The sequence below is a fragment of the Chrysoperla carnea genome, chromosome 5 (genome assembly GCF_905475395.1).
Source record: "Chrysoperla carnea chromosome 5, inChrCarn1.1, whole genome shotgun sequence".
NCBI classification, from domain to species: domain Eukaryota; kingdom Metazoa; phylum Arthropoda; class Insecta; order Neuroptera; family Chrysopidae; genus Chrysoperla; species Chrysoperla carnea.
The window spans coordinates 75,793,183-75,811,700 of NC_058341.1; the positions used below are offsets into that span (position 1 = coordinate 75,793,183).

The window sequence follows — 18,518 nt, forward strand, 5'->3', positions numbered from 1 at the left end:
ATATATATATATATATACCTTGTGTTGTTTAAAAAGTATAGTTGAAAGCGTGTGCGCGCAATATATTAGTTTCTCTTTAGAGATAGCTGTTTTTTTCACACTAAAAAATTGAAATTTATCATTTAATGTAGCTTGTTATATCTTAATTTCAAAAACGCAACCACGTAATAACAATTAAATGCAATTTCTCACCAAATATTCGTATTTCACATGACGAGCTCTTTCACTTGATATGCCACACAATGCACTTGAGTTTAATAAATGGTAAAAATTTGAATTTGAAATCGGAATTTCGCTTAGATTTTCCGGTATCTAACCTACGAGTGAGGCACACCCAAAATTTCAATAGAGATGGAAGGAAGAACGGTTTCTCATATTTTATTGAAAATTTTTCTAAAAAAAGTTTACTATAATATAAAATAAACTTTGGATTATACTTTACATGTCTACTTTATCTGTCTCTTAATGTGTACATTATATATATATATATATATATATTTGAAAAAAAATAACACTTTTTTTATAGTTTTGGAGAAAATGGATTTCCTAAGCTATATTATATATATATATATATATATATATATATATATATATATATATATATATAAATATATAGGAGACTTTCTATAGATATAGATAGTCACTCATCACGATATCTCTGGAACTATAAAGACCTAGAGACTTGAAATATGGCAGGAATATTCCTTTTGCCAAGTAGAGGTCAGCTAAGAACGGATTTTACGAAATTCCACCCACAAGGGGGGTTGCAGGGGTGTTCATGAATAAAAAATTCATATTTTTCAATTATGGCTTTTAATAGTTCAAAACTTGGTCAGAATGTTTTAAATTACATTTGGAAATTTTTTTAACCTTCGGAGGGTAGAAAGGTGTAGCGAGAAAGTGGGAAGGAAATATCGAATATTTACAAATATACCTAAGTGGGGTATCAAATAAAAGAGCATGACGTGTACATTACAAAACTGTTATCCAACGCAAGGAAATGTGGAGGGAGGGGTGCAAGTGGGGATGTTGCCCAGCAAAGCGGGTAGTTCCCAGCTAGTATATATATATAGGAGACTTTCTATAGATATAGATAGTCACTCATCACGATATCTCTGGAACTATAAGACCTAGAGACTTGAAATTTGGCAGGAATATTCCTTTTGCCAAGTAGAGGTCAGCTAAGAACGGATTTTACGAAATTCCACCCACAAGGGGGGTTGCGGGAGTGTTCATGAATAAAAAATTCCTCTGGAAATATAAGACCTAGAGACTTGAAATTTGGCAGGAATATTCCTTTTGCCAAGTAGAGGTCAGCTAAGAACGGATTTTACGAAATTCCACCCACAAGGGGGGTTGCGGGGGTGTTCATGAATAAAAAATTCATATTTTTCAATTATGGCTTTGGCAATTATATTATAGCAATCTTTATCAATCTTTACTTTTAAACCCAGCGAAGCGGGTGGGTATCACTCTTGTATATAATATAGCTTAGGAAAGAAAATGGTGTCCATTTTCTCCAAAACTATAAAAAAAGTGTTATTTTTTTTCAAACTTCAACAAGCGGTTTTGTGAAACATTCTAAGAAAAAAAAAAGAAAAGTTTTTGATGCCTTGTGGTGACCATGAAACGTAAAGTCCTGTTAAGTTAAAAAATGATTAATTTGGAGATCACATCGATTTAAAAAATAAGTAAATAAATATAACCGAGACAGTCAATGAATCTTTATAAAAACTGTGCGACTACATTGGTTAAAGCTAACTTAAGAAGTTAAAAAAAAATTGTGCTATCTTGCCCAGGGGGTGGGAGTTACCCCTTCTCGGGGATGGAAAAATTTATACTGAAAATGACAACGGAAATCGATACAGGAATAAATTCTAAACAAAAAGTGTTATTAAAATATATTTCGAAAAATCAATACTTTCCGAGTTATTAGCAATTGAAATTCGGAGTACTTGACGTCAAATAATAGAAAAATTGGGCATTTTTTTGAAAAAGGTATATCGAACACTTTTTAAAGTATTATTAAAAAATCATGAAAATGAAAAAAGCTTGCATGAAAATTGATAGAGTTCTTATCGTTTCTTTTTGTGTTTTATTCATCACAAAAACTGATGAATTTACAACGGGAACTAAAATTCTTGCTTTCCGCTTTCCAATTAGCTTTAATTAGGTACTAGCAACAGACTCAAAAAGTTCTAGCAGTTTCGGATAAATAACTTTTAAATCTTACGGCTCTCCACTAAGAAAGTTAAAGGTTATGGGAAAAGCAAGTAATCTAAATTTTTTTCGGAAAATAATAAATTATAAAGTAAAAATGAAAACCTACCGCTTTCTGAACGAATCTACAGATTCTTGAAGGTATCATCTACAGCTTTTTGAGTAAAACTATTTGAAAAACCTTGGTACGTAAAGAAAATCAAAACCCTATCATTTAGAATGAAAAAAACTCAAAAAAGTCAGATTGATGCATTCATAGGGAAAACGAATTTGATTGCTCTTCCCTATATCTTGTACTAGCAATTACCGATCCGCTTTGCTACACGATCTCACTTATCCCCCATGCATTACAATCGAAATATATCTTACTTTTTATTATAAAATCAAATTATTTTGGTTTTAAAATTGAAATCGAGAAATCGACCAACCTATAAATTATAGCCTATGTTTTATTCTGACGTATGAGCTATATTATTGTAAAGTTTCACTAAAATGTCAGCGTGTGACGGCGTTTTGTGGAGACGAAGCTTGTCTCAATTCGTTTGGGAGCCCCCCAAAGAAACGCATTTTTAATGATATCAGTGAAAATTATGTATGAATTTTTCACAAAAGACATACAAAATTTTGTTGATCATTTTCATTTTTGTTTTATTGAAATACCTTAAAATGACATTTGAGCTGGTTAGAAGGAAAGTGGTGTAAGCACAGTTTTCAGTAATAATATATATATATACTTTTTTAGCAAGAATTTTTTTAAATTTTGATCTCCCGCTCTCGCCGGTCGATATTGTTAGATATTGGCGATGGGAAAGTTGCTGTACATGAAAATACTGGGTGCATAAAATTGGAGACGGACTTCTGCACAATCATCGACTCGCAAAATACTCTTGTCGATCACATATTTCCCGACGTACACACACAATATGCAAATCAAAAGTGGCTGGCAGAAAGAGCGATTTTGGCAGCTAAAAATGTGGACGTCCATGGGTTAAATTTAAAGATACAACAGTTGTTACCTGGGGACTTGGTGTCATACAAATCTATCGATGCAGTTTGTGATACCAACGAGACTGTGAATTATCCAATTGAGTTTTTAAATTCATTGGATTTGCCAGGCATGCCACCACACCATTTACAATTAAAGGTTGGATCTCCGATTATTCTGTTTCGTAACTTAAACCCACCGCGGCTGTGTAATGGCACACGATTAATCATTAAAACATTAATGAAAAACGTTATTGAAGCCATCATCTTGAATGGCAAGTTTCAAGGCGAAAATGTATTGCTGCCACGAATCCCTATGACTCCTACAGATGCGCCAATTGAATTCAAACGCACTCAATTCCCAATTAGATTGGCATTCGCTATCAATACAATCAATAAGTCACAAGGCCAGACATTGTCTGTATGTGGCTTAGATTTGGAAACACCATGCTTTTCCCACGGACAACTATATGTGGCATGTTCTCGCGTCGGAAAACCATCCAGTTTGTTTGTGTTGGCTAATGACGGACTAACCAAGAATATTGTTCACTCTATTGCGCTGAGAGATTAATTTTTTTTTTTCAACTTAAATAATTGATAGTAAAAATATGAATAATTATTTTTGATGTTTAGATAGCTATCAAGAATTGTACTTTCAAATATATTCGTTACTTTAATAAAGATTTATTTATTACCCTAACTAAAGCATACTTTTATTGTTTATAACGCTTTCGATTATAAGTACATCCCCGCACACTTATAGTAGATAGTTATTTTTATTGAACTAAAAAAATGTTTTCTAGAAATAATATAAATGGCAAAACAACGTTTGCCGGGTCAGATAGTATATATATATATATATATATATATATATATATATATATATATATATATATATATATATATATATATATATATATATATATATATATATATGTATATATATGACTGCAATTCTTGTTTCAAGTATTTTGACGTCGGTCAAAAAATTAGTTAAGAGAAGAAGAAATAAAAACTAACATTGAAAATTTTTTAGTACATTAACTTTAAGAGTATTTATTGATAAAATGGTGACAAAATAATAAAAACTCATGTAAGATAAAACATTTCAAAAACTATTCGGATAAGATTATATCATTTGCAAATTTCAATTGTATTCAAATGCGTAATTTGTAAAAAAAATGTTTTGATGTTTTATCTTGCATCGGTTTTTATTATTTTGTCAACATTTTATCGATAAGTACTGTTTAAATTAACGTACTAAAAATTTTCAAGGCTATTTTATATTTGTATTAGGAAAATTTTTCCCTTTTTCGAAAGTATTTTACCAATGTCGTCGAAATTGAAGCCAATTTTTGCAATTTCTTCAAATAAAATTATAAAAATAATAATTTTGGTTATTTAATAGAATTTATTTTATCAATTGTTAAGGATACTTCACGGAATTAATTCAGGACAGAATTTACTTAATGATTTGTTACGGATACTGTGAGAGTTGGACCTCCATCCAAGCTTCTTTAAAACCTGGTCCTACATCTTTCCCTGGGTCTGTCAATTCTGGGTCTATCATTCCTATTTCCTAAACATCTTGTATTTGGTGCTGAGGAATAAGCAGAATTCAATACGATTATATGTGATGAATTCATTAGCCCACCTTCCATAATTACACCCAACATATTTGATAGTTTTTCTCATCCATAAAATTATCTATAAAAGGCATTAACCATTAAGAAAGCTGCTGTCAAACAGAACGAACTATTACATGCGGATCCCATTATATCTTTTTTGATTATAAATCGGCGGCATGGCAGTGCCCACGCCAAGTCGAGCGCGAAGAAAACACTGTCGTACCATCCTTTACTGGACCCATTTCGCCGCATTTTCAGGCCCCTATTTGAGAATCCCTGGATAAGATCAGAACGCAGAAACTTTCGTTATCCAGTAAGCTATAATCACATACTTAAAATACAAAGTTTCAAGTCTGTAGGTCATTTAGTTCCGAAGCTAAACGAAATCAATGTTTTGCATTTATGCCCATGAAAAAAATAAATCAATGTGCCCATGTTTCTACAAAAAGAAGTGAAATCCCACCAAAAACATTCGGTAAAAAACTAGCTAAGTCTCGATGGAGCTGCTTGTTTATCTCTAAAAAGTAATGAAATCTAGACAAAGTCGTGCCAAGTCTAAGGTTCCATGCTGCGATTTCTTTATTATTTTAGTTAATGTTGTGTAACAGATTGGTGCAATGCTGTCATGGAACACGTGGTTTTGTACCCTTGTGTGGCCATGTCACACAACATTTACTATAATAATATAGGGATAATTTGTTTTATTGCTTAATTTTTTCTACTAATAGCGTAGAAAAAATTTTGAATTTTGAAACTTTGTCCTTCTCTGTTTTCCTTATATTAAGGTTGAATTCTGTAAGTTTGACTATCTCCGTCTTCAGAAAATTGATGATCTGGTTTATTTCTTTTCTTCTTAACATTTGATTGCTCTTTCAGTTTAGATCTTTCTTTTCCTAGTTCCATTCTTATTTCTCGTGGTAGATCGTTGTTAATAAAAATTTTTGTTCCTTTCAGCATCCTGCGATTTTTACATATATCTTGCTTCGTCTTAAAACTTGTAAACTTTACTTTGAAAGGAGCTTTTGGGTCTTTTCCTAATCGAAAAACTTCATCAATATCTGTTTTGTTAATTTTATATTCAATTGATCTTGGAAAACAGTAATAACTTCTTCTTCCAGTGTCTTATCATGGCTAATAATGACTATGTTATTTTTGTTCATTTCCACTTGCATTTTAACAATTGTTCTATTTTGTCCCGCCAGTAAATTTTCTAACTCCTCATTCTTTTCTTTTATATATTTATTTTCATCTTTTATTTCTTTTAGCTGCGATATTATTTTGTTTTCGAATATTTCCATTTTGCTGATTAGAGCGTCTTTTTTACCTTCTAAATTACTCATTTTAATTATTTTATTTAAACCAAAAGTTGTATAATTATTCTTATGTTGTTTAATTATCAAAACTTTTATGTTGTGTATTAAATATTTTGTGGCTTATTTTATTTTAAACTAGCAGAAATAAAAATTTTGCAGGAGGTACCTAGCTTCGAACCGTTGTAAAACTTAATGTTCATAAGATTGACGTTGCGCCACGGACTGGTTGTACTATTCAAACAGCTATATATTATTTTATAATAATTATGTTTTTGCTGTGCTGTTAAATTTTTGTTATTTTGTTCTTAAAAAAAAAAAAAACTTTCAAGAATATACTTTATTACTGTTTTAAAAAAAACTATGTTCCTTAATTAAAACACAATTATTTATAATTAATTATGATTAAAGTGTTTGAAATAGGTAAAATTCTGCCCCTATTTTAAGTTAATTTAGCTTTTTGTTTATTTTTTAAATTTAAATGTAAGTTCCATACAAAATTTCACGTCATCACCAGTTAAGCATAACCTCGTATATTATTAAATTGTTAATTTATTCGGAAAAATACACTATTTAAACTGTTTTCAGGAGTAGGTAGTATTGACTATTACAGAACTCAAAACACGTTTTTAGTTAAATTTTCATAAGGAACAATATTAAAATTTTTATTAATCTCAAAATTCAATCCTTTTTTTACAGAGCAATAAATAACACGTATATACTGTAACACGCCAACTTCACCTCATCGCAGTAAGGAACCTTAGACTTAGCACGATCTTGTCTAGATTTCATTACTTTTTCGAGATAAAGCAGCAGCTCCATCGAGACTTGGCTAGTTTTTTTTTTCAGAGTACAAGCTAGTTTTTGGTGGGAAATAGTTTACACACTATTTGTACGCAAAATTCCATAACGAATCCTCATTTCGAATACCTGTATTCGGTAATTTCCACACTTAAAAATTTTTTATTCATAGATAGAATGACGACCACAATCATCTCTATAATACATTTTATAGACTATGAGCTGACTAATAATTTTGAACAAATTAGTTTTGAAGTCAAAGCTACCTATATCTAAAAACATTATTAAAATTCGATCATACGTTGTTTGGGTACTTATATTTTATAAGAAACCGCTTGTAATTTAAAGTTGTTTTTCTGCTGTCTTCCGATATCGAAATAAGGTTTGAACTTAGGATTTAAACCAGGAGATCGTGTATTAATAAGCTATATTGCACTGTCAACTCAACGGACGCGGTTGCGATTTAGGGTGCAAACCAATTAGTGAACAACCATACAACTGCTAGTTAGAATTCAGTTTGTGACAAATTTATAACTAGTTCGTGACCTTAATCTGAAAACAGTAGCTTCCGTGTGTGTTGCTCGGCACGCACAGGCGTATGAACTGCAACAAAAAAAGACCGCACTGGAAAGAACCAATTTGAATCGTTTCCAAAAACGATTACATTAACTGTATCCAAATAAAATCTAAGATTCAACATTAAATATATCTCAAAAACAACACATATATGCTGCCGTCTGTACACAAATTATACATATATTACATATAGTAATAGGCACTTAGTAACAATAAATTGAAATATTTTCAAAAGTTAACTTTGGTATCGCATTGCTAGTAGAGACGACTCAAATTTCACGGCCAGCACTTAGTCTGTTATCATAAATATTATGTTTGTTAAAGGTAACACTTCTTGTGCAGATGAATAAACTATTATCAAAAATATGTATCATAACTGAGCCTCGTAATAATTACATTATACTTGTAGACCACAAGCCCATGCTGAAATTTTTCGGGTGTTGAAAATATTGATGTTACACCCCATGGTATCTGACCCCTACACCAACAAATATATACATTGTTGCTGGATACTAACTATGCATGAGTATTTAAAAAGAACATAAATGCCGTACAGAAATAAACACGTAAGGCTTCGGAAATTGACGAAAGATCAAAAGATTTTTTTTCTTCCGGTACCGAAGTTACTGGCTTTATGTCTGTACGGCATTTATGTAATTCCAATTTATATAATATGCAGAGTTGGTATCCAACAACGACTGTACCACGGTGGTTAGACTTACTTTTACATACAGGGGCATCTTGTTCATTATAATTCCTAGAGGGTCACTTCACCCGAAAAATTTCAGCTATCATAACTAGACCTTGCTTCTGACAGTTGTCAAAAAACTATTCCAGTAAATAAAATTAAATACCTTTTACCTATATCAAATAGCGCTTGTTTGGCAAAAAATATGGAAAACGTGTGGCAGGCGAGCATTCTACCACTGAACCAACGATGCTGTTGTTAATTAACAAAATTTTTCATAAATAGATTTGTTACAAATCTATCTTTTTATAATTTTTCTAAACATATGTAACAAATATTGAATCTTAATCAGTTTTTATCTGTAAACAAAGATTCATTATTTCTTACATAAACTAAATTAAGTTACATTATTAATGACAAATCGCAAAAAAGACAAGGTATGTATAGGAGATATTCAAAGTATACAGAATGCAATTTTTTTAAAGTTTCCAGTATATTTTTTCCGATACTGATTGGAATTCCGCGGTACTTTTTAACACACTTCATGAAAAATACCCTTCATAAAGAAATTAGATGTGTGACCAATGATCTACTGGATCCTATCATAGCTAGTATTTACAAAAAAAGAAAAAGAAATATAGAAAGTATTCAATGAGTAATTGGTATTATATTTCGTGGGCGTTCGTAAAAACTATCACGGACAAAAAGGTAATCCCAGCCTTAATACAATACTCCGCCAATTTGACATTGGGTTTTAGTTTTCAGTGGCATAACATAACATAATAATTCTAGAACTTATGAAAGTAAAATAACTAAAGAAAAATAATAAACAGAAAAATAAAAAATTAATTAAAGCTAAAATAATTAAAATTATTTTATTGTAAGCAGTACATTTTCATACCAAAACGTTGAAGACATTGAATGAAAGCAGAGTTTTTGTTTTTTTATAAGGAATTTATAACAATTGAGTATGGTTTCGTATGATAGCCCGATATGTGGTTTGCTAAGAAGGAAATTAAAAATACTGTACTTGATTGCCTTCCAAGCAATCAAACATGGCCCACAAATATTTTTACTGAAAATAAATGACTGACTAAACATTCATTTATAACAAAATACTTTTTCGTTATATTTTGTTATAAATGTAATAAATTTTATCATGTGTGATATTTTTGGTTTAAGAAACAAAATTATGTTTTGTAACAATCGCTTGTTTTGATAGATTTAAGATAATGACACAATTTTTTATATTCACTGATTAAATTTTTAATAAAAATGTAAATGGACACATTTATTAAAATAAAAAAGTATATTTGGAAAAAATAGACCCAGAAAATTAGCAACGGTAAAAATAGTTACAAAATCGACGGAAAAAAACTAAAAAAAAAAAAAAAATTGAAAAAAATAGAATTTGGAAAAAATGGAAAATATAGAATTCCGAAAAAAACACCTGAGTGTTATATAAAGAATTTATATTTCTGGATCTATTTTTTCCGTCAAAATTTTTTTCTTGTCTATTTTTTCGGATTTTTTTTTCGTCGCTATTTTTTCGGGGTATATTTTTTCCATGGCTATTTTCCCGGGTCTATTTTTTTCCAAGTCTATTTTCACTGATAATTTTACATAGTTTTTTTTTTTTTTTTTTTTTTCTATATGTGACAGGGCTCCTTGGTCTTACTAGATTCCTATGATAGCCCATCACCAATGTTTTTAAATTAATTCTTTTCAGTTTTAGAACTACTTAGGGAGATTGACGCATCCCTCTAATCAAATAATGTCCATAAAAAAATAATACTTTCCAATCCTTTTTTAACCGACTTCAAACAAAAAAGAAGGAGGTTCTCAATTCGAATGTATTTTTTTATTAATGTTTGTTACCTCAGAACTTTCGACTGGGCAAACCGTTTTTGATGATTCTTTTTCTATTTGAAAGCTGGTACTTCCCGTTAGGTCCCATTTCAATTTGGTCCAGTTCTGCCAAGCCAACCGATCGATTTCGATGATTCTTTTTTAGTGACAAATTATATTCTTTTTTAGTGAGGTGCCCTGGGGCACCAGGTACCTCGGAGATCAATTATGACGCGATATTCGTGTTCAGCGACCCCAAAAACCCCGAGTAACAAGATGCAATTATGAAATGCATAATATTTATGTAAATTGCATATTTTTAATTTCTTATAAATCAATTTAGGTCACAAAATTTCCAGATTCTCTAACGAATCGAATGCCAAAGACCGCACTCAAATACGACTTACCGTTAAAATTCTTCGAATTTAATTGCTTCGCTACTGCGACTGATACCATTTATTTCTATACGCTGTTATCTGTATATTAGTGTTAATTAAATTCAGTCTCAATTAAATTCAGTTAACTTTATAGCGCTTGGAAATGTTAATTCTGCAAAAAAGGAGGGCTTTTTAACCGATATTAATTTTCGTTTATTAACCTTATACAATTTATAGATATTAATGTAAGCACTGATATTCACGACTGTTTATTCTAAAAATTTAGTGAGCCAATTTTTGTTTTCACCATGTATGTATACTCACTGTCAGAAAAAATGCCAAGTTAAAACATTCTAAGCGTACTCATCATATGTTATGTTATAATAGTAACACTTAGAATGTTTTAAAACGAGCATTTTTTCTGACATTGAGTATATGTATGTATGTATGTATGTATGTATGTATGTATTTGTGTTCGGATTCAATTTTCGCCTCGCTTATCTCGAGAAAAAAATGATGATATAGATATGGGACCATTTAGTTTCATTTAACGCATAATTATGTAAATTAGACCTGGTTAGATTTTGAGCAAAATCGGTCAAGCCGTTTTTTGTACCGAATGAAAAATTGTATAATTGTCATTATTATCAGTTATCATTGATATAGTTTTAATGTCATCCGGGGTGCAGGATTCGAAGCCCACTGAAATGAAAAAAAATTGTGCGTAGCATATTATAATAATAATAATAGTAACATTAATAATAATAATATTAATAATAATTATAAAAATAATATAATATTAATAATAATTATAAAAATAATATAATATTAATAATAATTATAAAAATAATATAATAATTATATAAAAAATATTAAATCATATGATATTTTTTTATCCTTTGGAGGTTACTGGGTAACGTAGGTTAACATATGATGGATTCTGTATACTTTTCTATTACGGTAGTGTAATTAAGATTTTTTTTAAATAAGCCACATAGGTCTTGTATTCATAGGATGCAGCTTGAAAACCCTTAGAGATAGAAAAAAAATTAAATATAAAAGTGAAAACATACACTTGAGTGAATTAATTGTTGAAATACCATGTATAGACATTGATGATTACATGATAACTGATATTCCCATATAAAACATACTATACAATTTGCACGTAATTTGCTCCCTCACGGGCCCGTCCCCAAACAATAGTTGTTTATTTTTGTATACGAACAATTTTTTACGGACAAAAAATGTTTTTTTTTTCGAGAGAGTTTTTCGTTAAAAAATAACCAATTTTAACGGAAAATTTGAAAAATCTCTAATAATAATTTTTTTTTCTGTTTCATAAAAATTCATGTTTAATTTGTAATAAAAAAGAAACATTTCCACCATGAAAATTAAATTTTTTTTTGCGCGAGAAAAGAAATCAAAACGAAAAAACAGTATTTGTATATATTTGTATATTTGTATGTCACGGTATTTGAGATTACGTTGGAAAATGTACCCTATAAAACTTGTTCAGTTTTTTATAACCTTGAAGTGTTCAGTTGAACGTTTTCTCTAAGAGGTAATTTTTCCCCTTAAATCGCAAAAACAGATTTCAACCCCTAAAATCAACCCTCATTGCACCATTTCCATGGGTCTCAAGTTGCTACCTGTAATTTATTTGGTTCAAAATGTCTCAAACCTTCCATCTATACACAACTGCATCTTGTCACCACAATAAGCTTCGCCTAAATTTCACTCGCTCGCTCCAAATTCATCCATTTAGTACTACTATATAAAACTACGTCACGTCACCTAACCAGGCTGCCTGCGTTTTTATTTGAGCTCGATCTTACTTAATTAATTTGTTAATCTTTTTAAGTTGTTTGACAGACAATAAGCAGGAAAACAACCAATACGATCAAAATCATAATCAATACCAATAATATTTAATTGATAAAATTATTATCAAAAAACATAAAAATATACTTTAAAAAAAGTTCGATTTAAAACTATAAATAACATATTTAAAATTCGCCACACGAATCAGTTCAGACACAAAATATTTTCATATCACTCTACATGATACTTTAAATGTTAATTTTATGCACCTTTTTAAAAATATTTATTATTATATAAATAAATAATTATTACACACATCATAACATAACATAACATTACAATTGCATTTCATACAGAAAAAAACAAACACGATTCTGTTGAAATGTCCAATTTATTATTTAGTAGCGTTATAATTGTGGCAATATGTTTTCAAGTATCCGTAAGTTGGGTTGTACAAACACATAATTCGAATAATGATATGACGAATGAAATTACCGATGAAGATGGAAATCCTATTGGAGAACAGAGACTGAGTTTAATTGTACCAGGTAAAAACATACATAAATTTCATATATTTTTAATTATTTCGTCCAACTAGAAACAGGACTTTAGTTAGAATACATTGTTATTGAAAGTCAATTTGAAAAACATGATTTAACGGTTTCTCATGTTCATTCAAAAATATTATGATTATAATGAAAAATAATTTTTTTATAATAGTTTAAGTCTTTATCTATCGTAACATTTGTTAAGAGTTTTATGAGAAAGTAAGACCCTACCAACTTATTTTGAATTATACAACCAGTTATCGATTAGATTGAGTGAAAAAAAAAAGTTTTTCGAAATGTTCAGGTTTCAGTTTTTGCACTAAATTTTTTATGTTACCGTGAAATTTATTGAGAAATATATAATAAACTGGAAAAACAGTACTAGCAGGAAAATTTGTTCTTGAGGAAACAAGTAAATACTTTGATTTAAGACAATATTTTCTTGCTATACTTTGGTTTTTAAGAAGTCAAACACTAATTTTATTTAATTAAGAAGGTGCTTTAATATAAAAAAATGTACAATTTACTTCCAGCCAGTGCATTTGCTTCCCCCAAGCGAAAGGAAGAGGTTAATAAAATATTTTTACTAACGAAGGTTACTTATCTATTATCTACTGGTTACTTATTTTGTCATTTAGTAATATCTATGTGAAATACGTTTCCCAAATTTTGAATTGTTTTAGCAGTAAACGTTTGATTTTCATTTTTTAGAACTAAAACTTTGGCCAATCGTTTTAGCAACGTTTACAAACGACAATGTTTCAGTGCACAAAAATTATTTTTCTCAGCCTCTCGAATATTCAAAGTTTTATTGTACCAATCACTTACACAGCAATGGCACACGATTGCATCGTCATTATTTTCGTTAATATTAGCATCAAATTTTTTGGTTGGTTTTTGGAAAAATGCAATTTTTTCAGTCAATGTTTCAGGTTTCAACCTCCGAGTTTTTAAATGTTTCTTGCACCGCTCAATTGCACATTACTCAATTGCCAAAATCGGTCGGGTCATTTCTGAGAAAGTCATTCAAAACAAATCAGTTTATGGGGAGGGGAGGGTTGCACAAACAACTTTTTTTAAGTCAGTTTAAAAAGTTTAAAATGCTAAACAAACATATTCCACATTTCTAATGTATATAAAGATATAATCCTGAAAGAAAAAGGTAATAATAGAAAGATATTTATAGCTATAAAAATAATAAAACATGTAAAAGATTGATAAAAAAATAATTGAGAAAAATATTTCAAGATATGTAAGAATTGCACAAAATGTTCATTCTTAGCTTGGCAGAGAAGTGTGTGATTTTTAACAATACGACTTTATCTTGTGTTTTTATCTGAAAAGATAAGTGCAACTAATGAGAATAACTGAAGAAGGATAAGCGAACACCAACATTTGAAGCAATCAAATAAGGAAACTGACAACTGGTGGTTCAAACAAATCCTGCTTTAAATCCTTGTGTTAACTTGGTCGCTTCGAAGAATATGTACTCCTGTACAGACGTCATCTTCATGAAGCTATTCTTTGAGCTCAGTTACAATTTGTTAATGTTTTGTAAAATGTAATTTTACAATTGCAGTAGTTACAAAATAGAATTTACATAAAGTGATTCGGCTGTCACGTGACTAGCCAATTAGTCAACTAGGCAATTTGTTTGACGTAAATCTAAGAAAATGGTCTAAAAATATCGTATACTAGGCAATTTGTGGGACGTAAATGTATTAAAATGCAGAAAAAATATCGTAAAAGCGTAAAAAACCAAAGTTTTTTTTTTATGTTTTCTGTTTGGAAAGCGCCATAAAGTCATGTCCTTTTTTTTTGCATAAACAGAATTTGCATTTTCTTCATGATGAAAACTTTTTTAAAGCTCATACATCGATTAATTTTTGTACAATTAACACTATTGTGAGTTCTTCCATAAAGTACTATGTTAAAAATCACAATTTTAAAATGAAATAATTCCAAACTTTGCCCCCGTAAGAGGCCCCAAAACTGTGTTTATTGTGATCAAAAGTGTTTGAGATATCATTTAACGCAAAGAAATGAACATTCACGGTATTTGCTCAAACAGCCGAACCACTTTAAGTTACTTAAAAATATAATTATTAATTTAATTCAAAGTACAATTTCTGCAAGTTTTCTTAAATGCCTTTTTTTGTATGTATTTAAGAGGGTTAAAAAATAATTTCAAATAATTTATGGATTTTTGTTTTACAACGCGAACATCCCTGCCACATCGTAAATATAAATTAATTCCAAAACAAAAATAGTACAGTTTATTCATATGCCAGGAATATTTTTCAGGAACAAAATGGTGTGGATCGGGAAATATATCAGAAAATTATGAAGATTTAGGAAAATTTAAAGAAACTGATAAATGTTGTAGAGCACATGATTATTGCGACGATATTATTGAAGCGGGTGAAACTAAATACAATTTAACAAACAATTCATTTTATACAAGGTGGGTATAATATACAGGGTGTCGACGGTGACCGCCCTCTAGAACTTTCTGGAGTACCAGACATAATAGAAATCTGAAAATTGATATTCCAGCATAACCGCTAATGGTTATTCCGCCTAAAATATTTTCAGATTTGTAACACTTCCGGTTATACCGGAGTTGACTCTAAATTCGTTGTTTCAAATGGAATGCCCTATTTATTTTTACATAACTCGCTTAAATCAATAAATCTGAGTATCTTTTGTAATAAAGTGACCCCTCTTAATCGTTAAAGTTTTCGAGATAAACTATATTTATTAGAAATTTTGCAGCAAATAGACGTGCTGTAAAAAGGCTGTAACTTCCATACGAAATTAAGTAGAAGGTTCCAACTAGGCTTATTTAAGAGCTAAAGAATTCAGTCACACGTGAGGTCTTAAAAAATCAATTTTCTGTTTAAAGTATTTAAAAGTGTACCTGCATTCAACAAGTGTTAAATTGCATCAAAAATCATTTTCCTTTAATGAAACCACTAGTTTTTTCATTCTCTAATTCGATTGTTTAAAAAATTTCCCACAAATAAATTACAAGTTATTTAAGAAAATCAGAAAAATTTTTTAATTCGAAGTTCACTTTTATGCTCGATCTTCAAAACGTATTGCTTAGTTGGTCATTAATTATTACCTATACGTTAATAGGAAATTTTTTCTATTTAATCGTTTATACGAGAACCGAATAAACCAAATGGAATACGAGAACCAAATAATTATAATTTATGCATAGAAAGTGTGACAGAATGACGAGAAGGAAGTTTAGAAGAATTTTAAAAAATTTTCTGTAATTTGGTCGAATAAGTGCAAAAAGAAACTTCCCGATGCCTGTTGTAAACGAAGTTAATATTTTTTCATATTTTTTATAGTTTAGAGAATATTATCAAAATTAGTAAATAAACAAGTGAAAAGAAACAATTGACTGAGTTAATTGTTGAAATACCATGCATAGTCAGTGTTGATTTCTTTATCACATAACACATACAAAAATGTATAGACAGTGTTGATGCGCAATCGTTTGTTTTTTTGACGTCACGTAAATAACAAAAGATATTCACTTTTAAATAGACACACACACAACTGATATTCCTATATTAATACATACTATAAAATTTGCACCTAATTAACGCCCTCGTGGGTAAACAGTGATGTTTACAAAAAAATGTTTCAAACAAAAGTTTTTTATTTTTTTATATGGAACAGTTTTTACATTTAAACTTTTGTTCTATCTCTAACGGTTTACAAGATGGGTCCTACGGACCCAAGACCCAATTGACCTATGATGCTCATTTACGAACTTGACCTGACTTTTTACGTCCTGAGTACGCTGTAAAAATTTCAGATCGATATCTTTTTTCGTTTTTGAGTTTTCGTGTCCACAGACGGACGGACAACCGGAAATGGACTAATTAGGTGATTTTATGAACAGCTATGACAAAATTTTTTTCCTAGCATCATTATTTTTAAGCGTTACAAACTTGGGACTAAACTTAATATACTATGTATATTTCATATATGCATGGTATAAAAAGTGGTAGTCAAATTTAAAAAAAATGATTTTTGGCTCACTTGTTGAATGAAAGTAATATTTCAGATACTTCAGAGAGGAACTTGATGGTTTTTTAAATCTCACGTGTGGCAGCATCTTTTAGCTCTATAATAAGCTGGATATGACCGTTCTACCTAGTTTAGTATGGAAGTTACAGCCTCTTTTCCGCACGTCTATTTGCATTTAAATTTTCAATAAATATTGTTTATCTCGAAAACCTTAAATATTAAGGGGGGTCATTGTATTACAAAAGAGAATTATCGAGTTAAGTGAGTTATGGAATAAAAAATAGGGCATTCCATTTGAAATAAAGATTTTGTGGTCAACTTTCGGATTAACCGGAAGTGTCACAAATGTGACAATATTTAAGGCGGATATATTCCAAGAAATCATGATGGAATACCAATTTTCAGATTTCTATTATGTCTGGATCTCCAGAAACTTCTAATGGCCGGTCACTGTGGGACACCCTGCATATTCAAAACACACATTTGTAATCTAGTTCGAAGAACAAACTCCCAAAAAACTGAATACGCACTTTTATTATTGATAAATTATTTACGTAACGTGACAAACAAATATTTCGAGAACCGTCATAAAAATAAATGAGACATTTTTGGGAGAGGAGGGACAATTTTTTGATAAAGAGAGTTAGTCGGTTTGTTTTACATTTTCTGAAACTGAGCGATTCCAGGATGGTTTCACTTTGTAGAAAATTTACTCAATAAACTACACCAGATATGTACAAGGGTAAATGTGGAAACAGGGTGGTTTTTCATCACAAATTGTTTCCCCCCGCAAAGATGACGCTTGTGCGCAAGAATATTATGGATTGATGATTGGTGTCGGTACTTTAACATTATTTTTTACGCTTATGTGTATTTTTCGTCGTTACTATTGGTTTTACGTCGTCATAGATTTTAACAATGATAATAAATAAGAACTAATTATTTACATATTTTAATATTTTAGATTAAACTGTAAATGCGATGAAGAATTTTATAATTGTTTACGAGGAACTGACAGCTATGTATCAAATCATGTTGGTGGAATTTATTTTAATGTTCTTGGTACTAAATGCTATCGTGAAGATTATCCAATTGTAAAGTGTGTAAAAAAAGAGCGTAAACGATGTGTCGAATATGAATTTGATGAAAACGGTGAAAAATTACATCAATGGTTCGATGTACCGTTTTACTAGCACAATCATTTTTAAGAAGAAAACACGATTATTTATTTAAAAAACAAAACTTATAATTTATTTATGAATATTAAGAAGTAAATAAATTAGCTGTACTACCTAGTAGTTATTAATTAAGGCACATGATGCGTATTTACAAAATCCGTGGAATTTTTCGAAGAGAGTAGGTGAAATTTTATAATAGTTTTCTAGTTTTATTCATTTGGAAAACTGATAAAGGAAAGTTTGGTAACACACAAAATTAAGTTTTAACTGTGGCTAAAATGAAAAAAAAAATTATTTTTGAGAATGTCAAAATCTGGTTTTTCGAATTTCTCGAAGATTTTGTTTGTGTGCTGCGTATATTTAAAAAAATTTATTGCCAATACAATACATAGAATAGTGATGGAAAGTTTGCAAAACTCGAAAAGATTAAAAATTACAAAAAAAAAAAACAATCGTAGACAATAGAAAAACTAGACTTTTATAAAC

The 18,518-nt window shown here is 29.9% G+C and overlaps 1 protein-coding gene across 1 annotated transcript; it reads left to right on the plus strand.

Annotated features, from left to right (window-relative positions):
• The first annotated feature begins 12,619 nt into the window (after positions 1-12,619).
• On the plus strand, positions 12,620-18,215 carry LOC123299871 (phospholipase A2-like). Its single transcript, XM_044882270.1, has 3 exons — positions 12,620-12,804; positions 15,109-15,268; positions 17,819-18,215. The coding sequence occupies exons 1-3, from the start codon at positions 12,639-12,641 to the stop codon at positions 18,045-18,047; spliced, it is 555 nt and encodes a 184-aa protein (XP_044738205.1). The 5' UTR covers positions 12,620-12,638; the 3' UTR covers positions 18,048-18,215.
• The last annotated feature ends 303 nt before the right edge of the window (positions 18,216-18,518 follow it).

Excerpts from the sequence above, each read along its gene's own strand:
- LOC123299871 (XM_044882270.1), top strand. The coding sequence starts at position 12,639 with ATGTCCAATTTATTATTTAGTAGCGTTATAATTGTGGCAATATGTTTT. Across the intron at positions 12,805-15,108 it reads ACTGAGTTTAATTGTACCAG|GAACAAAATGGTGTGGATCG; the intron begins GTAAAAACATAC and ends AATATTTTTCAG. Across the intron at positions 15,269-17,818 it reads AACAATTCATTTTATACAAG|ATTAAACTGTAAATGCGATG; the intron begins GTGGGTATAATA and ends TTAATATTTTAG.